The sequence below is a fragment of the Folsomia candida genome, unplaced genomic scaffold (genome assembly GCF_002217175.1).
Source record: "Folsomia candida strain VU population unplaced genomic scaffold, ASM221717v1 Fcan01_Sc001, whole genome shotgun sequence".
Taxonomy (NCBI): Eukaryota; Metazoa; Arthropoda; class Collembola; order Entomobryomorpha; family Isotomidae; genus Folsomia; species Folsomia candida.
Window position 1 is genome coordinate 16937073 of NW_019091193.1, and position 24715 is coordinate 16961787.

At 37.9% G+C, this 24715-nt stretch overlaps 2 protein-coding genes across 2 annotated transcripts; one reads left to right on the forward strand and one right to left on the reverse strand.

Annotated features, from left to right (window-relative positions):
• The first annotated feature begins 1142 nt into the window (after nt 1-1142).
• LOC110848166 (serine-rich adhesin for platelets) lies at nt 1143-18171 on the forward strand. The gene is made up of 16 exons (XM_022095311.2): nt 1143-2270; nt 3290-5622; nt 5783-5833; nt 12218-12288; nt 13306-13366; nt 14993-15139; nt 15325-15351; nt 15427-15540; nt 15633-15685; nt 15851-16002; nt 16082-16131; nt 16339-16513; nt 16623-16732; nt 16809-16919; nt 17009-17051; nt 17193-18171. Exons 1-16 carry the CDS (start codon nt 2177-2179, stop codon nt 17285-17287), a joined length of 3687 nt encoding a protein of 1228 aa, XP_021951003.1. The 5' UTR covers nt 1143-2176; the 3' UTR covers nt 17288-18171.
• Nucleotides 18159-23686, reverse strand: LOC110848182 (arrestin domain-containing protein 4). The gene is made up of 12 exons (XM_022095334.2): nt 22677-23686; nt 22552-22593; nt 21881-21997; nt 21689-21742; nt 21571-21604; nt 21353-21482; nt 21164-21257; nt 20533-20609; nt 19552-19632; nt 19384-19457; nt 19243-19273; nt 18159-19116 (listed from the first exon to the last, which is right to left on the reverse strand). Exons 1-12 carry the CDS (start codon nt 22753-22755, stop codon nt 18937-18939), a joined length of 993 nt encoding a protein of 330 aa, XP_021951026.1. The 5' UTR covers nt 22756-23686; the 3' UTR covers nt 18159-18936.
• Nucleotides 23687-24715: the final 1029 nt, after the last annotated feature.

The following is a 24715-nucleotide window of genomic DNA, read 5'->3' on the forward strand; positions in this document are numbered from 1 at the left end:
GAGATTAAATTATTCGTGATTATGAACGAATTACGAGCGATTTTTTACGACTTTACTTTTATAATATTTTTACTTTTTGTCAAAATAACATGGCTCATCTCGATGAATTCCAAAATGCTATCAAGTTCATTCTGTCGTAAATTTGTAGTTTACAGGATGAAAGAACTTTTAAAAACGTGGACAACGTTTGTTAAAATTTGTGAGTACGAGTTACTTTTATCTGTTAAATTATGATTATAATATTATAGTTACAGCAGTACATACACAGTTGAAGACCTGGCAGGATGCGGGACCAAACGAGTGTAATTAGTGTTCCAATCCCATCTTTAAAGAGAGGAACATTTCCCCACAACCATTATTACTTGAGCCAAGCTTACATTCTGTTATTGGTCTAAAAATACGGTTATTTGCTGTTGGCAGATGGCTAACGAAGACTAGACTAATGCTGATGTTAGTTGTAATAAAACTTGTGAGGAGCGAATGAATGGTGGTAAAATACATGGTTGGTGTGTTCCTTTTCCTCAATGAAATGTTGATGAAAGCATGAATGAATGGAGAGATGAGGAGAACCGTGCTGGGGTTGGTTACTTATCGTTAGTAGGTAAAGTTTTTAAAGTTGTTTGCTGCAGAAGAAGAAGAAAAGGGCCCTCCTTTTCCTCTATATTTCGTAAGGTTCAGAGTTTAAAGAGGTTAAAGAGTTAGCAAAATTTGTAAAAAAAAGTCTCCATATCACTTAAATACTCTACAATTCTTGGTGTCTGGGGTATAGGATCATTGCAAAAAAGGGGAGAGGAGTACATAGATGATGAGTTGATGGGGCTGCTGCGACCAGAGAGCGAGATGGATGATCTCTCTCAGATCCATTCATGTAATCCAATTGCACTCATTCAAGAAGGTGGTATGCATGCAAGTGTGGTATGGAGAGCGTTTGTGTGGACGTTATAATATTTTGCAGCAAAACGCGAGTAAGCAAAGGGTTGAGTTTACAAAGACACACCACATGCCTACAATACAGAGGAAGAATCAATAACTTGGCGAGGAGAAGAGATCAGAGGGAGGTTAGGTTGGCTTGGTTGGGACTTTTGCTTCAGCTTTAGTCAGCTTTAGTAGAGCAATGGCAAGCAAGGCAAGCTAAACACTTGAACCACCAACTTCGTCACGGAGTTGCTCCTTTTTCGTCTTTAAGAGTTTCTTCGTCTCCTTCATACATACGAACGAACGAACGTGTACGTACATTCACATACATGCATACACATCCTTCAACTCACGTAATGCAATGTAACAGAGTTTGATGGAAAAAGGAAGTTCAGTTGTTAGTGTGGGTCTCGTCGTATCTTCAATCTCTCGACTCACTCACACTCGACAGTTTTGCCTGCACGGTCGAATTTGGTTAGAGCGGAAACCATCCTTTTTTTGGAAACATTCTTCTTCTGCCAGTGAATGTGCTTCATGAGTTGCGGCTAACCAAACCATCTGCATCATTCATTTTGGTGGAGTTTGCACATTCGAATAGCAGAAATCTCAGTGTCGCATACAACAGTTTTACTACCGTTCCGTTCGGTCGGAGTGGAGGAATGGAGTGGGGTTGCATATTAACTTGTCGGATTTTTTGATGAAAAATAGTGTGTTTTGTTGGTACAATTTAATTGAGAAGAACATGGTAGTGCTGCTCTGGCGAAGACGAAGGAGGGAGAATTTCCTACGAGAATAAATAGGATGAGAAGGATAGAGGAGGACGGGTGAAGTGACAAAAATGTAACAAGTGAGACAAGGAATAGCACAGCAATGTAAAAAGTAGTGCACAAGCGTGTAATAACGGAAAGTGCTTGCTCGACTCTGCTGAATGAATGAATGGGAACTCTCTCTCAGATCTATCCAACCCATTTCAGTGCTAACTTGGCAAACTATCTACGCTACGTGTGCAGCAAGAGAGCGACTAAAGGCTCGGTCCGTTCATTCATAAAGTTCTCGTTGAGCTTGCAAGTACGCGATCGAGAGTATAATAGTTTCACGTTTTAAGCCCTACTCACTCAAAGGCTGTACGAACACAAATGTGAAGTTTTTCAGGGATTTCGCTGGAAAAAGTTTGGTGATCTTGTGAGAATTGTATGGGCTCCCCGAGTTGTTTAGTGTGCAATCAAGTCATTTCTACTCTGGAGATAGTTTTTGGAGTAAAATGACATCTGAAATTGGCCGGATGTTGAAATGTCTGAAAAACAAATCATATCATTCCCTTCAGGACGATGCCTACAGTCATATAACTCTTTTACGTAAGGTTTAATAACGTAATTCTCTACTCGATCTTTTACTGTCCCATTCCCAATTTTACATGCATTCTCTTGATCCGCTACGAAAAATCATTGAAATTCAGTCTTTCTGAAAGGAAGGCAAATGTATTTTTAATCCCAACTTGCGTCTTGGACGACAGGCATCCTGCATTATAAACATCCTAAGCACACATAAGCCAATTTATAAACAGGAAATCGATTATATTTGAGCAATATTGTTGTTTGGCTCAATATTTTCCATTGTTATTATGCATGCATGTACATAATTTACATCCCACGACTCTAGTCTAGGGAAGGGGCTAGACATTACGTGGATAGACGTATGTATGTACATAAATATACCCAATTTCTTACAACACGTAAAGTTTCACTGACTATATATTTTGACAAGCAGCACAGTATTTAGTAAACTTTAATACTTTAATACTTAAATACTTTTTTATTAGTTCCATCATTGGTAGGCTAATCTCTGTCCATCACTACAATTTATTTATTATTGCAATGAAAATGTGGATATGCGAAATTTTGAGCACGCGTCTCGTATTCTAATTTAAATAATTGTCAAGGACTGGGCGATAATACGTATCCATATGTAGTGTCGATATGTGTGTGATAATAATGATGATGATTTGATTGGACAAATCTTAAGGTTATTATCCGACTATTATGGATACGTCACGACAAGCATAATATAATGATGTGACTTTAATCCCCATAATGTCAAGTGAATGTCGAATCAATTGACTCCAATAATAATATTATGCATGTATATAGCATTCTCCATTCACAAGTTAATCTGCCTTGTACTCAATTATGCATTCCAGACCCGATTAGTCATTGTTCAACCGTCCCTATCTATCTATGGTCTAGAGATATTCTATTCACGGATAAGTCCATCGCTATTCTACGCAAACTCCTGATAGAAATTAAGAATTATGAAAAATATGCTTTCAGTTTCGAAGCAGTAAAAAATGTTTTGAATATTTTGTAATTGTATATAGAAACAGAAGAGACGAGTTCTCAGCCCAATGAAGACATAAGTTCAACAACGACAAATACAACAGTCTCAAAACATAACAGCGAACTCATTCCATCACCCCTGCAAGATAAGTCGAATGCCAATAACAAGCCCAACTTTAAAACGAAAAGTTTAGACAGTCTGACTGAGGAAGTGCTAAACTCGATTGATTCCACCAACGTTGTCGATTGTCATTTGAATGAAAACATAAATTCCGGACCCATTTCTCCGAATATTTTTTCTGATCAAAGGAGTTTGTCCAATAATTGTGGGAGCAGTAGCAGCAGCAGTCCACCAGCGTCAGAAGGTGGCATCATTGGTAAAAGTACAATAAATAACAACTCGAGTGGTAGTGGTGGACTTTTTAGTTTTCTGGGTCTAAAATTTAATAAATCCTCCACCCGGCATCTGGACCGGTCTTCCTCTGGAGATTCTTCTGGAGATAAGAGCGAGCCATGTAATCCAAATAGGTACACAAAATTCCCTTTGCGAGGAAACAGCACTGTGGCCCACACACCGGAAGCGGCTGCTGAACCCAGTAACCCAATAATTGTAACCCCTGACCCTTCATCCACTTCAAGCAGGTCATCGGTCGAATCCCACTCACAAAGTTCTTCTGAAATTTCATCAGCACCTCAGTCAAACTCAAAATTTGACATTTCACAAATCCAATTAACTCCCCAAACCAAAGTTTACTCCAACCCAAATCGAAGCCCACCTCAAAGTTCTTCAAGAAAAGGAGCCTTCTCGGCAAGTAACTTTATCAGCAAGTCAATTTCGTCATTTGGGAAAAAGTCTGGTAATTCTAATCACAAAAACAGTTCAAGTTTTATAAATAAACGCAAATCAAAGTCTGACAACAATTTGCATCGAGTAGACTTGGGCAGAAACTCTGCATTTTCAATCTCTGGGGGTGCGTCGGGTGGTGAAAGCAGTATTAATAATAGCAGAAGTGGTGTTGTTGCTGGCGGTGGTAGTAGTGGATTGACCACAAACTCTTCTCAAAATATTTACAACAGTGAGCCCAGAAGTGAATTGAGACTGAATAGTGTTCAAATAGGGGATCACCAAACCATCCACTTGCCCTGGACAGGTCCTGGTCTTCAAAGAAACAATTTGAGCACGACCACACCTCACCGAGTTCATCAGCATACCCACCACAATAACTTTTTTGCCCCTGAGGTTCGCTATGTTGAGTGCGGTTTTAAATTGTCCAGAACAGCAGGAGATGAGAATTCTCCTTCTTCCAATAACTTTGCGTTAATCAGGCCGGAGGAAACTCATGCTCGCTTACACAATCACTACCCTGCGACAAGTATCCAATACACTTCCTGCACCGCGGTCAAACGAAGGTCCAGGTCTCTCGAAAGGGACGCCGGGCATAGAATCAACCCACGAAATTCTATTGCATGCTCTAGTGCAGGCACATTAAATTCCTCCCACACATCCTCAAAATCATTTAGAGGTCGGGGTCTTCTGAGTAATAAAGGAGCAAAAACTCTTGGTGGTGGTGTTGCTGGTGAGACCACAGCAAATTCAGCAAATTCTAACTTTGGCCTACACCAAGTTCGCCGCTGTTTAACTCCAGAAGAACAAGAAATACTTTTAAGAAATATTAGTTGGGATTCCTTCACCCTTGAACCCAGGGCTGAAACTCCACCTCCAAGACCGGAGAAACCTGCCAGTCTTAGAAATAAGTTTGCTTGTTCTTTTGATCCTTCAACAAATCCCTCCCAGCACTCAAAGTGTGCATCATCATCATCGTCGTCATCGTCCTTTTTATCGAAAAAACCCCCCCATATTGGAGCAATCCGCCGTTCTGCTCCAAATTCGTTTAGCGTCAGCAGCGGTTCGAACGACTCGATCAACAATTGTTCGGCCCCACCATCCCCTCCTCCGCGGCCACCATCTAGTCTAAAACCAGAGAGTCGTCTCATCACCTCAATAGCAATCGGGGCAGGAAATACTCATCGGGTCCTCCCAAACAAAAGTTGCACGAGTGGAGGTGTCATCAGATCCACTTCTTTTAAAACACCCCATGTTTCACCCTCTCAGCTTCTTCCAATAAGCTCAAAATCAGACGTTGACGAGAATAACTCGTCAGATTTCACTATCCATCGTATGACATTTGAGAAGAACACTGAACAACGGAATACCAATTCTCAGCACCAATCGTTACAATTATCATCAACGTCTAGTTCTACTGATCCAATTATTGCTGCGACCTTATCCTCCAACTGTCAAAAGGCATCAACAACAATGTCCATTGACGAAACTCAGAGCTCCAGATTTATTAGCAAACCAATGAAGGGATGGGTAAGTTCTTTCTCAATATTACACCTTACATTTTGCATATCTAGTATACTTGGAACTCGATAATTTGAAAGAGTGGAAATAATGATGATATTCAAGTCTACGTCCACGTAATTTCTTTGCAAATGCACATGTGTTATATGCTCTTAATGTATTTTTGCAGCTTCACTCGGATCAGCTTCTCTCCAAGGAAGGTGTCACTTACACAGTTCGGGTAAGTTTATGTTGTTTTTATTTGCTAGCACCCTGTTCCGTTTTGCTCCATGCACCAGAAGAGTTATACAAAATTGAGGTCCTAAAACCATGAATGACGCATTCCATTGTCCATGTACTCATTACGGACCAATCTAAATTGCTTTTTCATTTTAAATAATTTAATGCGGCGTTCGTTCGTAGGAAGAGTCTGTCACTTGCATCGTCTTTATTTTATGTCTTGTCATGAGAAGAAAGTGAAGGCGATGGCGTGATTTGAAACGCATTACATGTATATGTAATATACTGTAATAATGGACATTTAAACGGAAAGTAGTCGTCTGCTAGCCATGTTACTCCTTTTAAATACAGGTCTTCTGTATGAGCTGTTATGTATATATACCTGTTTATAAAGAGGAACAGCCAAACAAATAGATAACATCTTCACTGGCATTTGAGGGTCGTTTGGGTGTTGGTTGTTGCCTTGTCTCTAATAATACGAGTTTTATTGCGTTCACATCTTTAATCTTTTGGTCAATAATATATAAGAGGAAGCATGCACAAAGTAGCAGCAGTAGAAAACGTAGTTGCAAAGATCGAAAGACTAAATAATGACTAAAACTCAAGAAAATATCTTTAGTCTTTTAGTCTTATGTGTTTTTGAGAAAAATGTACCAAGGAAAAATTAATTATATCATCTATTATTAGAGATGGGTTAGTTCATGTGTCATTTGTGTACTTCGTTCAAACACGACTTCAAATAAGACTTACTTTACAGGACGACATTTTACCTTTTTTTAAATTGTGAATAATGAGTCAAAGTATGAATACCCAACTGACAATTATTTATGCATTACAACTCTGAAAGCACTACGCTAAATATGTGACAGTATAATAATTAGCGACGATTCGCAATTCAAGACATGTAACTTAGCATGAATTACTAAAAGTTGGGAGTAATGGAGAACGACCATGGTCGGAATTACAGAATATCAAACCAAGTACAACACGATGACGGATTCTTTAACCGGAACTATCACGTTACACAAATTTCGCCATTATTTAAGGATACAATATGGCCAAAAGCATTCAAGAACCTAGTGCAAGTTCTCAGTCCAGCTCATAAATACAGGATGTTTAACATTTGCTATGCTCTGGTTCACTTTGACGTCATTCCTTAAGAAATATGATATTCAATCTGGCATATGACAATAAACAGTTTTGCGAAGGCAGGCAAAGGATATGCATATACCGGATCAATAAGCTGAGCTGGATATACGTCTGACTTACTTACTTAGTGTTACGGCAATTGTAAGTGACAATACCCAATGAAAAAAAGAAGAGAAAAAATATAATCTTAAATGTCAGGCACCTGAATGAAAACAGGCCATCGAAGTATGCCCAACGCAAGAAATAGAAGTATCTCAGCCTTTTAGGTACGAACGAAAGATTGAGAAACCGTAGTCACCAATGCTGTTAAATATATAATACAACAAGTAAAAAAAAGTCAGCCCCTCATTAAGGGCATCAATTTGTCTTCTCGTCCCTGCTATTCAACCACCACCAGACCAACAAGCCCTACTTATTTTGGTACCTGCATTGCTGAGAATCGTGTGAGTACACCTGTCCCTCTGTGATTTGGTGGACTGAGTGGGCCGTGGGTGTGAGTGACTCGAACAACAGCAAAAATAATGGTTCCTTCCAGGTAAATCGAAAAACTCGACCTCTGCCCACGCTTCCTGGCTTTTACTCAATACGTTCCTCTCGACAGCAGCAGCAGTAATCCGTCAGCTACAGACCGACCATTGTTCAAGCTGAGGATTGTGAGACATTATTGTAGCGCGTCTCTTATGACCGAATTTAGAGGGCGATGAATGAGTAGCTTTCTGACCACATGTAATTAAAAGTAGAGTCGCAGAATCCTAAATTTATGGACTTATCTCTGGGTATTAAAAAAAACATTTTGCTACTTCGACTAAATACGAAATAGTAGATATTTAGATAAATAAGTAGAAAGGTAGCAACTTTTTTTTACGTTGGTAACTTGCACACTGTGATACTGCCTGTCTTACATATAAATTGTATGATAGAATGAGCTGCATGGTATTAAAGGTAGGTTTGTTTGAAACCAGTGTGGATATTTTTCTACGTACATAGCATTCTGTTGGTGTGTGGGTGGTAATGGTTTAATCATAACTCTCGGGAGAATTGGTGCAGGTAGGTACAGTCAGTCATTCACTTTGGTTGGCACTTAACTTAGCTGTCATACTTCAGTTTTGTCAGGATTCTGGTTTATAAATATAAGCCAATAAATGAAGTGTACTAATAACTCAAAAACGCGGCGTAATGCAAGGCTCAAACTCGGTGAAGTAAAGAAAGCAGAGGGAAAGGCAGGAAATGCCTATTGGTCTCTCTGATCCTGCCTGAGTACTCAATGCCATACATGTGAGTCTCCCTTCCTGTTAAATAAGTATGACTCAAGCCTACACAACACACATGTGCCACAAACTAAGCGAGGATGAATTAAAAGGTGTATTACTTTGTTTTTACAAACCGCCCAGCCTAATACGTAATTTAAGTTTCAAAGAAATTCAATTTATCGTCTTTCGAAATTTTTCATCGCGAGTAAAATCAAAAGTCTCCGACTTGGTTGCATTTCTACGAGGACGAGGGCTTTGATTTTGATATTTCCTCAACAACAGCAGAGGAGTAAAATTCTATAGTATTTATTTACCAAAGATGAAGCTAGTGGCTGTTTAAATCTGACTGGCATGGAAAATATCACGAATGTGCACTCATTGTAAAGGAATGAATGGGGAAAATTATGACAATAAATAAATACCTTCCTTCCCAATAATCCTTTAAATTCAACGTGTGCAGATGGCATTTCGTCAGCAGTAATCCCTGTGTATCGGAATCCCATTCATATTCATAACCACGGCATAACCTTGTTGGTTGGTGGGGAATTAACTTTAATAATTCGTATAAAGCCTGTCACACACACCCTGCTGCTCATATCCCGAAACCTGGTTGGCAGTGTACACGAATTTTGGATTGGAGTGAAATACTCGTGATTATTTTGTGGTTCAGGTATTATTTCATTCACGTTTTCGGGCTTAGTAAAATTCTCTGCTCTCTACAATCCTATTACTTGTTTGTGTTGGTCGAAGCGCTGCTGCAGTGACCGATTACTCTCGACATGCTACGGCCACTAAAAGCGCATGTGGGATTGGATGATACGGAATGGTTCAAGTTTTCGAGGATATTGTTCTCATCTTGGTGGCTCATGTTGGTCCGTCGGTTGTTGGGACAGATAGCTCAACATGCTCAGAATACAAATCGCTGTTTGGATATAATTCTGGTCTGCACTTGGTCTCTGTAGCCTCTGCTCTCTAGTCGCCTCTAATGCTGCGAGAAAGGTGCAGTTTTGTGAATGAACGAGTCATCATGAATGGAACACCAAGGCAAGGTCTGCGTATATGTACGTGTGTACGTGCATTACGTTTTATGAATGGGCTTGCCAGGACAAAACAGCCTTGGTAGGAAGGAAATAAAATTTAACCGCTTTCCTCCTTCTATTTTAAGCTGTTTAAACAGATACATACACACCTACATAAATACCATCATATTTAGGATATGTCCATGTACTTATATACAACATGCTAGTCCTGATGTTATGCAAGAGAACAGTAAGTACAAATTGTGAGATACAGTGAGAAAAATGATTGTGGCAACCACTGTAAAATCAGAGATACTACAATAAAGAATAATGTACATGTAATCGGTTGTTACACATTCAAAAAATCGGAAGTGAGAAGTATCAAAATCATGAAAGCATGCACATATTGAGTCATATTTTTTGTCACACTCTTGTCTGACGATACTTGTAGCTTTCAATGAAACCCAAAGTGCTTATTTTTTTAACATGGTGTGTGACGGACATGTTCCAGAACGACATACATATGTGCATCCGCTATTTGTATATCACATTGTGTGGGGGCGAGACATGGGCGAGATGAGATGTGATAAATCCGTATGCACATGTATGTGGAAGTGACACAAAGGAGCGATAAAATAAATGAAGGAATTCCCATTCATCCATTTTGTGTGTGGAGGAAACTCTTCCTTCCTTCCGTTTAGTTTTATCATATCTCAAAGTTCCAAAATTTCCGTCGACTCAGAACCAAGTCCGACAAACGAATGAATGAAATGAATGAGTGCGTGTTGCTCATATGAGAAAGCACCCGGACGTTGTGTCGTGTAGATCAGGTTACCACATTTCATCCTGCTGCATGTGTGTGCAGGCAGCAGTTGTTACCGGTTAGTGTCAATGCAATGGTATGATCTTCCGGTTTTACTTTGTTAGCACACATGTACATATAAATATATACACATATCATTAACGCGGCAGTGGTAAAGTAATGCAGCGCTCCATCCGTTCCTTCATTCATTGACAGATGCAAATGGAAGTGGATGTAGAGAGGCATAAAAATGTAAAATTAGAACATCCTCTCAATTCCTCTCTCGTGCTGCCAGGAAACGGATATTAGACCAAATATTAACTAATAACACATACGATACTCTAATAGCAACCCCACATGGACGAATCTCGCCCATTTTCATGAGTTGATGACAAATACGCAAGTATTTAGGTCTGCTGAAGTGAGTTTGGAATGTTGAATGAATACTGATAAGTCGTAAATGAGTGAAAATCCTTTGATTTCTGTTAAATTTTCAATATTGCCAAATTATCAGTACCAATATTTGTCCGTCGCGTATGTACAATCTTTATTAAACAAATAGTAATAATAAATACCCGATTATTTTGCATCAAATTTAAACTGACATGTTTCTAAAATTCAACACCGCGCACACACATGCAAAAGCACTAGAGTTAAATGAGCCTTATAGCGACCTTAGGACCGCTTCCCTGGATAGATGCCTCGCCTCCAATGAAACTTTCGCCTCATATCATTGGACATTTCGAATATTTCGACTATTTCGAATATTCGGAAGAAATACAACGGCGACATTTTGTCCTGTTTGTCACTCCTTTCTGCCATTTGTCATGCTAGAATAATTTGTAAGTTGGTCTGCAATTTTAATATTCCTCCCATGTTGTAAAAAACTCCTCGTTGAATAACACTACCAAATCCTCCATTACAAAAAATGTCTGAGTGAATGAATGAATAATGCAAGGTTGCAAAAGAGTGGTGATGATGAGGATGAGTGTTGCGATGAAGCGCGCAGAAATTCTTACATTTTCTTTCATTATTCATCCATTTCGTCTTCGACGGATGGTGGTGGACTTGCGTTGTCAGCAAACGAGTAGAAGATGAGATTCTACCCAGACCGGACGTGTGTCGTCATTTAGATCTCATTTTTCACAAAAGACGCATAAAATTCCACCGGAGACTTTACGAGAACTGTAGCTTTGGCATTTAGTTTAATCTGCATTGAATGAAAGAAATAGAGTTCAAGACAAAATAATCAAGCATTTGTGCAAGGGAATATATGTTTTCGCACATATTTATATATAAAATAGGGCATGGTAAGCTATAGATGTATAAATATATATAAATTGCACCAAATTGAGTGTGCAACTTAACTTATGATGTAATGAAAGGGACGAAAGTTGAGGGGGTTGGGTAAAATTGAGATGACATTAAATTAGGGATTGGCTGATTTTTTAAAGGAAAGGATCGACGGCGATGGTGGAATTGTTGTCATGTTTAGATAATTCTGATTGATAATTGTAGAGTCGGATGTCTGGGTCTGGTCTGGCTGCTCGTGGTAGCCGATTTCCTTACTTGTATGAATGACTAGAAAATATCTACAATTTATAAAGTCAAGGATGCACTGAAAGGATGCAGGATGAAATAATGCTAAAAATCTCTTCTCGCAACTCAGAATTAAAATAAATTGTGATCAAACTATGCTCTTTTTATTTCCTGATTTATTTTTCAGTAAACAATTACAATGATGTCCTCACGCGTAAGCAAAAAATTAATTAAGACGAAAACTGAAGAAACTTGTAAATACAAACGTTCACCGAATATTTATACTCGGATTGAAAATAGGACTTAAAAGGGCTTTTTGTAATACAATTATAACAAAATTTGGAAAGTGAGAATTTCGTGAAAACTGTTTTATTATGAAATTTGAAGTAATTTTAGTAATGTTTAAAACACAGAACCATTGTATGCTGCCTTTGCCTGTGATATTATACATACGTATTTAAGCATAATGGGATTACATTTCCATTCATATTATGATTATGACCTTGGTATTTCTATAATGATTTCATTTAAAGTACGTTAAATTAAATATATTTACAGTAAGCATTAGTTAAGTATTTATTGTGAGATTTAAAGACCACATATTTATTTTATATTTTTCATTGCAGTACATCGGCTGTGTGGATGTGAACAAGTCAATGAAAAGCCTGGACTTTGATACGAGATCGTTAATTGCCAAGTAAGTTGAGTATAGCTTGTTTTGATTAGCATTCTCATTATTGTATGGCATCCTTTATGCTTTGCACTCTTGCCTTTGTTCTTCTTGATGCTCTTCAAATTTCTGTTAGTACCGATCTGCCAAAACAAAACTTGTCCAATTGACAAGAACAAAGCCCATAACTTTCTTTAATCTCAATCCATGATTCTCGCAGTCATTTCATTTCTTGTCGCTTTAAACTGTAACCCTATATTGGCCATCGGTATGTAAGTCGTAATACGTAAATTGTACACATACAATAATGCACAATTTAAAGGTCTAACTTTCCGTCCTAAGTTAGGACTCCTAACAAGTAAATATTTTTTATACATAATTCGCAATGATGGGGCAGTAGATAGAGTCTGAAAGACTACGATATTACAGAGTTATGAACATGTAAATAGTGAGCATCAGTAATCGTCTCGTCTCCAAGTTTTTCACTACCTGACTCAACCAACCGCAAGACTTCCCCAACATCCAACTATCCTCTGAAAGGACCCTCCTCATGAGGAGACGTGTGGGCGTTGAGCCGAGCTTGCTACACATTTTGTTAAGTAATTCTCAGCGTCAGCATTTCCAGCATTCTAACGTTCCCAAAGCTCCGCAACTTTGCCCATGAAGAACGGAGAAAGGAAGAGAAAATGGTCTGGCAACTCTTCATATTATTTGCAAAGCGATTCTAGTTATCGAATTTCTACGTTTATTCTTGGCTCATCTTCTATTCCACTTGTGTATTTACTGTATGCTCAGCCAGAATTGAAAAATTCATGTTTTCACAATGATCAATCCACTATAAGTTTCCATGTAGCTAGGCTGCATGATCCTCGTATCCCGTATGGGAGAGAGGATGGGCTTTTCGGAACAAATCCTTGTTGGTAGCAAATGCGCGATCGATGATGGAAATCAACTATGTCAATTATTTACTTCATTTTCCGCTTTGTTAATTTCAAGTCGTGTTTACTCGGTTTTAACGTTCACTGTCTTACTATTTCTTTCCAGGGAATGTATCAACCAAGTTTGTGAAGCTGCTGGAGTAAAGTCCGTTGATCGGAAACGAAAGGTAGGAGCTCGCTAATATTTGCTTACTATGTGTATATCGTCCCCTGTTCACGAACTACTTGTGTAAATATAATCTCCTTTTCTGTACTTTTTTGGCTCTCGTTTTTTGCATTCGGACATTGTGTTTTACTGCGTCTTTCGAGTAGTCTCAGTTTTTAAAAAATCCATCCACGCAATTCTATGAAGAAGAGAATTTGTCTTTAAAAATAGCATTGTATTAGTAGCAAAGTAGTTTGAAGGTGGTAAACCCACACGCCTACTGGATTTCACTCGACTCGACGGGGATAAAACCAAAAAACACTACACGTAGAATATACATAGGTCGTTCCAGATTACTCATAATAAATACCCTGCATGACATCACGGTGAGAATCATATCAGCCGATGGAGAAAGCGAAGGTAGTACATGCATATCAGTACAGTTCAGTACACACGTATAGGCGTATCTACATATATAGATATGGGCCCACACATGAAAGGAAAGCCCGGGCGACTGACACGGTCCACTTTCTTATGTATATTCAACACTCGTGTAGCTGTGCTGACAGTTGTTGAAGTGGAGGAAAGATTTGCTTGGCCATGCACGGGAAGAGTAACAAAGATGCCACTGCATAACCTCAGGACGGCGAGGACCAAGAAAGTGGAAAGTGCAGAGTAGTGGAGCCCGCCTGCCTCCCTTCATGCTGGCGTTTCTGCGTGGGTGGCAAGATTATTGATCATGAGAAAGCTTTCCAGAGAGAGAAAGAGAGTGAGAGAGAGAGAGAAAGAGAGGGTGAGAGCGAGGCGAAAGACGTAGGGAAAGTGGGTAAATTGTGTGCTTGATGCTAAAGTGTGACATGGCATACACTATTACCATGCAGGACCACTCATACCATGTTTTTACTGCACTAATTCTCTCCAACATAATGGTCATTTTCTACCCATCGTGTCTGGTTAGGAGAAAGCATTGCTTATGTTGAAGAGAAGAGCTCTCTTCGGCTCCTGATGTACTACAACTAAGGATAAGTATGTACTGCTCCTACTACAACAGCAGGTGGAAGGACGTGCCAAGTATTTTTGCAAAAAATGTTAAAGTGGGCTGGTTAATGGCTGAGAATTGCCAGGTTTCAGAGGAGCACTGGTCTAGCATAAAAATTAATTCAGCGCAGCCACATTTGGTTCGTACTTTGTCTCACTGGTTAACTCGCATGTATGCATACATCACTCGACCTGCCTTGTTTCAGCAAAGCTGTATTACCATAATCTAATCTGTCTCATTTACTTCGGTTCGTATGGCAGTCGAAGTGAGTCAGATGCGGATACATGATAGCAAATAATGACATTAGCGAGTAAATGGTTGCTAGAATTTGGCCTCATGTTTGCATGAAATTGTAACGACTGACAATCTACGTAATACTTTGATGTGCTGTATTATCAAAATACAGCATTAAACCAGATCAATTCTTGTGTCGCATAATAAATAAAGCATATATTTTGTGGAGGAGAAAGTTGAGACAAGTGAACACGCGCATGTATTTACTTTCCAAACCACTGTTACTACTATTCCTTACATAGGTTTTAGCGTCACCCTTATGCCCCCCGGCACAGAATTTCCAATAATATTCGTGATGATGTTTATGAATTGCAGTTTGATCGCAATGTGATGAGAATACTGGGCACAAGGCCAAGGCTAGAACACGCGGGGTTGGATGTGCATCTTACGATTACAAGCACTTGTCTGAAGCTCACTAGTCTGGACACTGGAGCGGTTATAGCTGCACATGAAATGCCGCAGGTGAATCAAAGCTTTCTGAATTACATAATACGTACTTAAATGGTAAATATATGTGACTGCGTTTTAAAATGAATGCTCAGGTTATAAGTTAAACGTATAATACCGAGGATGAATTATTTCCGGTTACAGTATAGAAAGTTTCGTTACAAGCGGTTTCACTAATATTTTCTTTCTCTGATCCTTAGATTTCGTTTGCCTCTGGTGGCGACACAGTAAGTAATTTATATTTTTATAGCGTATTCATTTGCGTATCGTAGTGTAAAAGTAATGTCATTTTTGTAATGCAGACAATGCTTGATTTTATCGCATACGTGGCCAAAGATAACGTGGTTGGACGTGCATGCTTCATTTTGAAATGTGGAAGTGGACTTGCTCAAGATGTTATTATCACCATAGGACAGGTAACTCCAATGCCCAATCAAATTCAAAGTATCAGATATGTAAGTGGTGTGCTATATGAACGACAATTAAACCAAATATTGCTTGTCTACAGGCGTTTGAACTGCGATTTAAAGAATACATTCAAAAACGACCACCACCTCCGAGGTATGTATTTTATCGTTATCTCGGTCAGAACAAGGATATTAGATTGTCCACTAAATATATCGATGCCTCTAGTACGAACGAAATGAGTTTGTCGTACTGGATTGAACTGAATATCCAAGTATCTACCTAATACGCCCACTCACACATTATATTGTACACATGCAGGTTGCCTCTCGCTGATGACCGAGAATATTACAACGACTTACCAGGGAAATTGCCACCCGATGTTGAGGGAAAGTGTAATGGGAACAATGAAGGGAAAGGTTTGGGTGGAAAAGGGAAAGAGATTCCAACTCTGACACTTCCGATTTCATCTGGTAAATACTTTCAGAGTTTCCAAAATTTGCATTTGTTAGACGAGCAGTGAGTGTTATACATAATTGCTTTGCTTTGCAGAAGTGTCTGTCAATCTGATTGACTTTGAAGCTCCTACACCCCCGGCTTGGGTGAGCATATGCACAAATATGTTATTGAGTTTATGTTATGTAGGCTGCGGAATATGTTTGTGAAAGACTATGACTAAAGTGAAAGTTCAGAATCAGAACCATGTGCGGAACAAAGCCAGATTCTGAAAAACTTTATTCATATTTAGCATATTCTCTCTCTATAACTTTTATATCATGGCGTTATAAAATAATAATTTAATCACCCAGGACCGAAGTACCCTGGAGTTTGAGGCTTTCGGCTCTATAGAGCCTCCCACGTTTTCCGATATTTCTGCTGTTGCTGGATCATCAACGTCCTCCACTGGACTGGGTTTACCAAATTCACCCAGCCAACCGAATAAACCGGTTGTAGTACCCAATAATAAAGACTCTTTTGATATGCGTAAGTGATTTCTGATTTTTGTAATTTTGTACCTAAAAACTTATTAAATAACTTAATTATAGCAATTATATGTAACTCATGTCAGTTCAATATTTGACTTTCTATTCAGAACCCTTCACCACAGCATTATCTGGACCAGAACAAAGGAAAAACCTTGAAACTCAGTCTTGGTTTCATGGGTGCATAAGTCGAAATCAAGCCGAGCACTTTGTGAAAAACGTTAGCAACCGTGATTATTATGACGTGGCAATAGTGGGTGTAAGTTAGTCGTTACTAATAATTGACCTTTTTCTAGGATGGAGACTTTTTGGTTCGAGAATCACAAACTACTCCCGGGCAGTATGTTCTCACTGGGCTTCAAAACGGGTCACCGAAGCACCTTTTGCTGGTAGATCCAGCTGGCGTGGTTAGTTTCTATCTACTAATTATAAAAAATATTCCACAATTTTGACCCCTATTGAATTGAGTTTTATAATGAAGTTGCTGACTGTTTAGGTTCGCACAAAGGACCAGACATTTGACAATGTGATCCACCTCGGTGAGTTATGCTATGTATATATGTCCCATATATTTGTATGCACATGTGTAAATATGCCTTGATGTGTTTTTACGAATTTAATCCAATGAAGATATTTCAAATTTGATTAATTTATGAAATCTATTTATTTTGAAATTTCAGTTCGCCATCACAGTGACAACTGCCTCCCCATCATATCGGCGGAGAGCATGGTCATTCTACGGCAGCCTGTTCCCAGAGAGTCATCTGTCCCTTAAAGACTTGATTGATACACAGATCAAGCAATGATGCTGATGATTTATATTATGAACAATTCTTATTTCGTTTTCTGGTATTTATTAAGGTTTAGCAAGTCATCACTTTTGATACTGTTTAACTGTTTACACACGCAATTTCCCTAGTCTATCAATATTGATGTTATAATAAATATGTATGCTTCATTCCTATACTGCTTAAAATGGAACGTGGAGGTTGGCACACATATATATTTGTAAAATCTCTGGAATTGTATTGTAGAGCATCTTATTTGAAATCTTTATAGATTTTCCAATGGGATATCTTCACTCTACTGAAATGCTCTCACCTTGTAATTGAGTCCCGAATTTTAATCCGTAAATGTATGTACATGTAATATATATATAATATACATAAAGTGTTGCACAATTGTACAATCGTTATCCAAGACTGTTACAAAAGTTAGTACGTTGTACCTTTAACACAATTGCACCGAGCTTGAGAGAAATATGTACACTATACCATGTATAGTTTGAAAGAGGGACTCTTTCTCAAACCATTTTAATTGACTTTTATCTCCTGCAGTGCAAACAAGATTCACATTGTTGGTAAATATATTTATATTGCCTGCTTCATTTTTGAGTGTGCTTTAGTCAAACGAATTATTTATAAATGCATATATTCATAAGTCAGTTTATATTTCACTGCTGTTTATTAGCCAATAATTTGCGTTTAAAAGAAGACTTTGAGAATACTTGAACGTGTTATCTTCACAGAGATGTTTACATGAAAATAAGTATAATGAGAGAGCCATATTGTGCCGCAAGCCGCAATAGTTTATTATTTAAGTAGAATTAGCAGAAAATACTATTTTCCAGTCAACTGAATAAATTATTATCTCTTGTAATTTCTTTTATTGCGTTCGAATTAACAAGTAGTTAATTAATATTCACTCTTACCAATACATTCTAATTTAAAATCTAGATACATATTTTATTGATGGCATTATTATTCAGTTTAATTTGCTATTTTAATACTGTTTAGTTATGTTAGAGAATATCTAATATATGATGTTGAAATTGTGCATGGAGGACATAATAGGATAAATGTAAGGAGAAGGGCTCACTTTTGTAGTATTTCAAGGGTCCAAATTATGCCATTTTGTCAACTTTTCGACCTCAGACGGCGAAAATTCATGACTCGCTATCGCGAGTGAATGGGAAAGAGAAACAAACAAGTTGTTTCTTCCTATCCTATTTTTTTACTCCTTCAACTTTTTCCACATCCTTTTTCCCATTCGCGAATCACATGTGGAGCCGTCCTGATTCAGGACTCCTGGAGTCGAAACGTTGACAAAAAATTGCCTAATTTGGACCCTGTAGGATTCAAAGTACTAAAAAAGTGAGCCCATCCCTTCTCCTTACATTTATCCTAATATCTATTATATGTGTAATCATTGTTGGTTCAATTAGAAAATTATTATTATTAGGGTTTATTAATTTAACACAAATAAGTTTTGGTTTGATCACCTATTTTTCTCGTTTTGGCTTCAATAATTAAAAGAAAACTGATATTAATAAAATTACAGTTTTATATCTGATAAATTTCAATGGAGTAAACCCTATTTCTGCATATCGTTTAAGGGATAAACCATCACTCAGCAGAATTAATCTTATTGCTGTTTATTACTGATTGCTTTAGTATCATTAGTAGTTCTGTACGTAGGAAGAATCGTCGGATATCGGTCTTTGGAATCCCTGGGCATGGTGCCGTCTCTGAGGGGGTAGGTAGCAATCAAAATCGGAAGTTGAAGTTTAATCTTCTTATCAAAACTGCGGGGGCTGATGACAAACTGATAATTGGACAGTTTCATACATTAGCAATTTCATTACAAATGTCATATTCCCACAATGACAAGTTTCAGGTTTTCACCAACAAAAGTCTTGTTTGTTGAGAGAAATACAAATAGTTTACTTACAAACAAGTCATATTGTATCCGAATCAAGTGACTATAAATCAAAATAAATCAAATATTAGTCATCATCAACTGTTTTTACATAGTTCATTTATAATACTAGTGCGTTTGACTAGTCGCTTATGGATTTGGCTGGTCGCTTACCTTCCTCTAAGATTGGTTGGGGGACACGGTGGGATTTCAATTTTCTCATTGATCCATTCGTCTTTGCCACCAGCCTTGTGAGATTAGTGAAAAATGCAAATTTTGTGGTAAAGTGTTATGCAAATAGGAGAATGAACAAAAATCAGCGTCATTCAAATTTTTACATACCTTTATCCTGGGTCGTTTGAGAGATGCCAACTCTCTCCGTTCCGTGTATACCACCTTTCCGTTTCCGGTGTACTGGATTGTCTGTTAAGAAAGCCGAATAGAAAACAATGTACAAAATGCTGGGTGTGTCACTTGGAATTTTTTAGACATACTGAATTTGCCATTGTCATTGGATTTGGTATGCAGTATGTTGCAATACATAATACATATGTACTTAGGAGGGGAGGTTGTGTACTACCAACTCAAGGATCTCGATGCCCTTTGGATATGTGCCCCATGAATGAACAAGTACCCTCAAGGTTTGATGCCATGGCCACATTTGCACCCGCCACACTCACTCAAAGGTGCCCAAAGAAACGGAGAAAGTAGCGCTTTCACTCATTCAAATCCACGCCAAACATCCAATTTTACTCGGATTTTGAAAATCCGTATAATGGTTTATACTCAACAACAACGCAACTTATGCCTGCGAAATAATCATCAAAAACTTGAGTTTGACGTTGGATCAGGGTGCATAAACTTTTTTGTTGTCCTTGGTTTCTCCTAAGGGGGTGATGCCAGGATGAAAATTTGTATTCAAAAATTAAAAGTTGGGGAATTGCATGCAATTTTGCAATGGATTTGGGTGGTTGTCATGGCAAAAGTGCATGCAATTCCCCAACTTTTAATTTTTGAATAAAAAATTTCATGACGTTAATATAAGGCTGGGAGTATAATGGTACGCGGAATTTCAAAATCCGAGTTAAATTGGATTTTTGGCGTGGATTTTAACGAGTGAAAGCACTACTTCCTCCGTTTTTTGGGCACCTTTGAGCGGGTGTAGCGGCGCAAATGTGGTTATTGCGTCAAAGTACTTGGGGTTCTTGTTCATCCATAACATATCCGAAGGGCATCGAGATGCGAGAGTTGATAGTACACAGCCCCTCCTCCTGAGATATTGAACACCTATATTTTGTAGCACTTGCTATTCATTTTCATTACCTCGGTTAACAGTGCCTCTGTTCCTATTGCCACCCGACTATTATTCGATATACTTGCCCATATATGAATATTTTCTCCTGTACACAAAAAAATATTAATTAGAGTTTTTCAAATTTTTTACATATGGAACTAAGGAATAAGAATTCTAAAAATAGAATACAAATATGGTACAGGGAGATGGCGATAGATAAAATTCTAGTCAAAATCCTGCTCTTTGGAAGGTGGCATCAGGACGCCAGAAGGAAGATAAGAAAAATGAGCGAAACAATGCATGCATTACGCATAAATGTTTTTGGAAAAGTTGACAAAATCGAAGTATTCATATTTTGAACGACTCAAAAATGGACCCATTTTGATAAGGTTTTCAATTTTGATTTGTTTGATATCTAAGAGAATTTTAAACTGAATGTAGAATTTTTAGTTGGATTAAAATCGTAGAGGCAAAGCCTGCTATATTTGTCATGTCTGAATTACTGCTTTGATGAATTTGATGTTTTATAACAATGGGATTGAAGGTGATTATTGTTGATACCCCGCCCCTTTAGACGATTAATAAAATTACATATCTACGCCTCAGTCATCTTACACTTAGACTCATAAAATGACATATGTAATCCAATCCATACCGTACCTGGTATGAATCCTCCTCTGTTCAGACGAATTTTACATTTGACTGAACCCGTCAGGCAATTTAATTTGTGCTCAATTTCACAATGAAATGGTTGCTAGAAGGGAAATACGAAATTAAGATGCGTTACTTAATACGTCAACCACATATTGAGGGCTTAAGTAAATATAATAATCATAAAATTGTAATTACAGCGATGGCTGGAGGTTCCAGGTTGAGATCGATTGGACTCATTACTATGAAAACCTGTTGATTTTTGTGAACCAATCCACTTGGTTCCTTAAGTGCAGCTTTACAAAAGTACTGCACCCAGCCATGTTTTCTGCAAAATATCAAATGATGATAAATTATGGAAAAGTTTTTGTGAGATAATGCAAACGTGACAACACTACTTTATGAAAATGTCATACCCTAAAAAGGTGGATGGTAGACCCAATGGTAGACCTTTAAATTTAAAGTTAATTATTATTAAAATTATTACAATGCATTATTACAATTCTAAGAATTCAAATTTGAGTAATTAGTAACCTAATTTATACGGAAAGCTGTGAATTCCGGGGGAAAGTAGGGAAGGACCTTGACCTAGATAAACAAATTATGTCATTTATGCTCCACATTTCTGGCAAGCATCAGTCCAATCAATCCAATGGTATTCGGTATTCTCATGTGCATAGCTAATTACAACCATTGACACTGAATGCATTAATTTCTTTCACTTACCGGTTTCACCCAAGAGCCGAATTCGGAAGTCAATATAACTCTCCTTATCATACAATCTCTCCTGGCCTCGACTTCGTAATCTTACACATCCTTCACCCACGACGGAAAGGAATAAACCTTCATAAAATGGAGAGGGAAGGTTAATTGTAAACATAAATGATGAAATTTGCGTGTGGGCGGATAAAATTAGTGATGCAGTGAATTAGACCTCGAAAGAATAGGGATAGTGCATAAGACATGCGATGGTTTTTTTACTGATTTTGACCCCCTCCCCCTCTGGTGAGTTATCTTAAGTATTCTATTATACCGACCAAAATTGAACGTGGGAGCTCATGGGAGGTGACCTAAAACCCTTTAGATCGAGCCCATCATGTATGAATGACCTTAACATTTTGCACGTCGCCAATCGTCATACAACGACTTGTTTCTTTTTAAATTTATCTTAAATTACCTTGGTGTTTTTTGTATACTTCTTAATGTGATAGAATATTATTTTTCGGAAAGGATATTTTCAAGCAATGAATAGAAAACATAGAGCGAGTCAGGAAACCAAACAACCATCTACAACATTCCTTTGCATGTAACGTGTGGATTTGGATTTTGTATTACAATGCAAACAAATATTTATGGAAATATTCATTTAAAATGCGTAACTTTTAGTATGTACCAACCATGAAAGGGCGTCTCTTCATCCAATTCCACTAAAACTCGGCCTGTCAATTACATAATTATAATTAATATATTGTTAATATATTAATTATAATAATCATAATTATTATTATTAATTATTATTAACCTGTCAAAAATTGGCCAGGGATGTAAAGTAGCGAAGGGTTATCGAAGAGGATTAAAAATTTCAATAACTTTCTTGACATTTTTGGTTAATTTAGAGGATAGCTAACTAAACATTATAGAAAATACAATGTACACACGACTGGACGATCACGATGATAAGTACACACTTTTTCAACGAGCACTACTAAACGAACTACTACAACGAACATTACTTGAAGGGAATATTTTTTGGTCTAGTTGACTCCCATTGTTGCTGATCGCGAGGGATGATGACGATAATTATTAGCATTAGATTTGTTTGGGAGTAGTTCTTCTTCAATTCAAGGTCTCAACAACAACTTGCAGCTTGGGTGCAGTTATTTATTTATACAAATGACTACTGAAGCGTCGGTGGACTACAGACTGTAATCCTCGATGATCTCGCAGGATATGTTGGATCGAATGAAAAACAGGCTATGTTTCAACAATATGTAGCGATGATGTAAATTCCACAATTTATTTTAGTCACCAATATGAATACTAACAACTAACAACACTGGTTGAAATTCAGAGTTATACGACACCATAATAGTATTTACTCTTTTTTTGTAACACTTTCACTTCTCCGTGGTTGGATTTTAACAAGGCATACCTATTAAACTGTTGGGATAGATTTCCTTTATATTAGGCAAAGTATTGGTCAATGGATGTGAATAGGTAGTACAAATATGGGAATGCAATTTGGAAATACTTTGTGTCCTGTACGTTGATGGTCACATCACAGGACGTGTCTGTCACTACATGAGACACTCAAACTCAATATCTGACATCGTGGTCTCTCAACTGACTTTGGTGACTGGGGCCGCAAAAATGCAAATTTGTTTCAAAATTTAGGGTATTTAGTTCACGGTTTGCAAATTTAGTTGTTAATCATAAGATTCAGGTGCAATAAATAAGTGCCTACCAACACATAGTATGACCGTACGTTTTAATACAGCAATGTCCATTCACTAATCCTAAGGATGAGTGTTATATTCCTTGTGAGACAATCACCTGATCCTGCTTATGCTTTTTTTAAATTTTCTTGGGGGTGGCTCAACCCTTTGCATATTTTAGTAGAGGAGACACTTCTTAGGAGTTCGTTTGTAGTAGTTTAAGCATGAGGTAAAGTTGCCCGAGGCAAAAATGACGTAAAAAACTTAACATAATGTGTATACTTATTCGAGCAACGCGTTTCCCATCCATGAGACATCGTTGTTGTCAAAGTTCAAGACGTTTTACTTTAGGTTGCAACGCATAACTCGCAATATATATTTTTTCTTTTATTCATACGAGTAAGCGGAAACAATTTATGATGCACAGTACACCACTTTCTATGCGAAAATATGAGACAAAGACGGAGCAAAGGTTCGTGAGTTGATTTTGCTATGTTACAGGAAAGCAATAAAGTTGTTTATGGTGAATCACCATTGAGAGGTTAAATAATTTCGAGGTAATCAGACATTATTCGAAATACCTCTATGAGATCCAGGATGCTTGAAAGCATCCAATAAGATTCATCGGCATAGCATATTTTCTCTTTAAGTAAAAATAGATCTCTGTGGTAAGTATGTTTATAGGATTCTTGAGAGCTTTTCATGTAGACATCATCACTTGGCCGAGAAAACCACCAGAAACCTAAATCAACATTGTCCGCCACCTACAAAATTAAATAGCAGCCCAATAATCGGGTATGGTGGTGAAAGTTTCTATATATATCCTCTCCCCTTGGTTCAATTTGTTCTCTTAATCCATGGTACTGTTTTTTCTTCGCCATTTTCAATCACAGTCCAATGTCCATCATCCTCTCTCGGACCACAATCAGTATGCAGTCTCTCTGCGTTTTCCCTATAAGTGAATCGCTATTATGCCCTCCATCACATTTGCTTTTAGCATTTATACTTTCTCCGTTTAGAATTTTCTGGCGAAACCATGGACGAAACGTTTCTCGTCGTCACTGCTCCCTAACGGGCGTCTGGGAAATCTGCGAATGAATGAATTACGTAGTAGTCCGTACCGTAT

Excerpts from the sequence above, each read along its gene's own strand:
- LOC110848166 (XM_022095311.2), top strand. The coding sequence starts at position 2,177 with ATGACATCTGAAATTGGCCGGATGTTGAAATGTCTGAAAAACAAATCA. Across the intron at positions 15,140-15,324 it reads CTGCACATGAAATGCCGCAG|ATTTCGTTTGCCTCTGGTGG; the intron begins GTGAATCAAAGC and ends TCTGATCCTTAG. Across the intron at positions 17,052-17,192 it reads TGACAATGTGATCCACCTCG|TTCGCCATCACAGTGACAAC; the intron begins GTGAGTTATGCT and ends TTGAAATTTCAG.
- LOC110848182 (XM_022095334.2), bottom strand. The coding sequence starts at position 22,755 with ATGTCAAGAAAGTTATTGAAATTTTTAATCCTCTTCGATAACCCTTCG. Across the intron at positions 21,605-21,688 it reads CAGCTTTCCGTATAAATTAG|GTCTACCATTGGGTCTACCA; the intron begins GTTACTAATTAC and ends TTAAATTTAAAG. Across the intron at positions 21,483-21,570 it reads CTACCATCCACCTTTTTAGG|AAAACATGGCTGGGTGCAGT; the intron begins GTATGACATTTT and ends GATATTTTGCAG.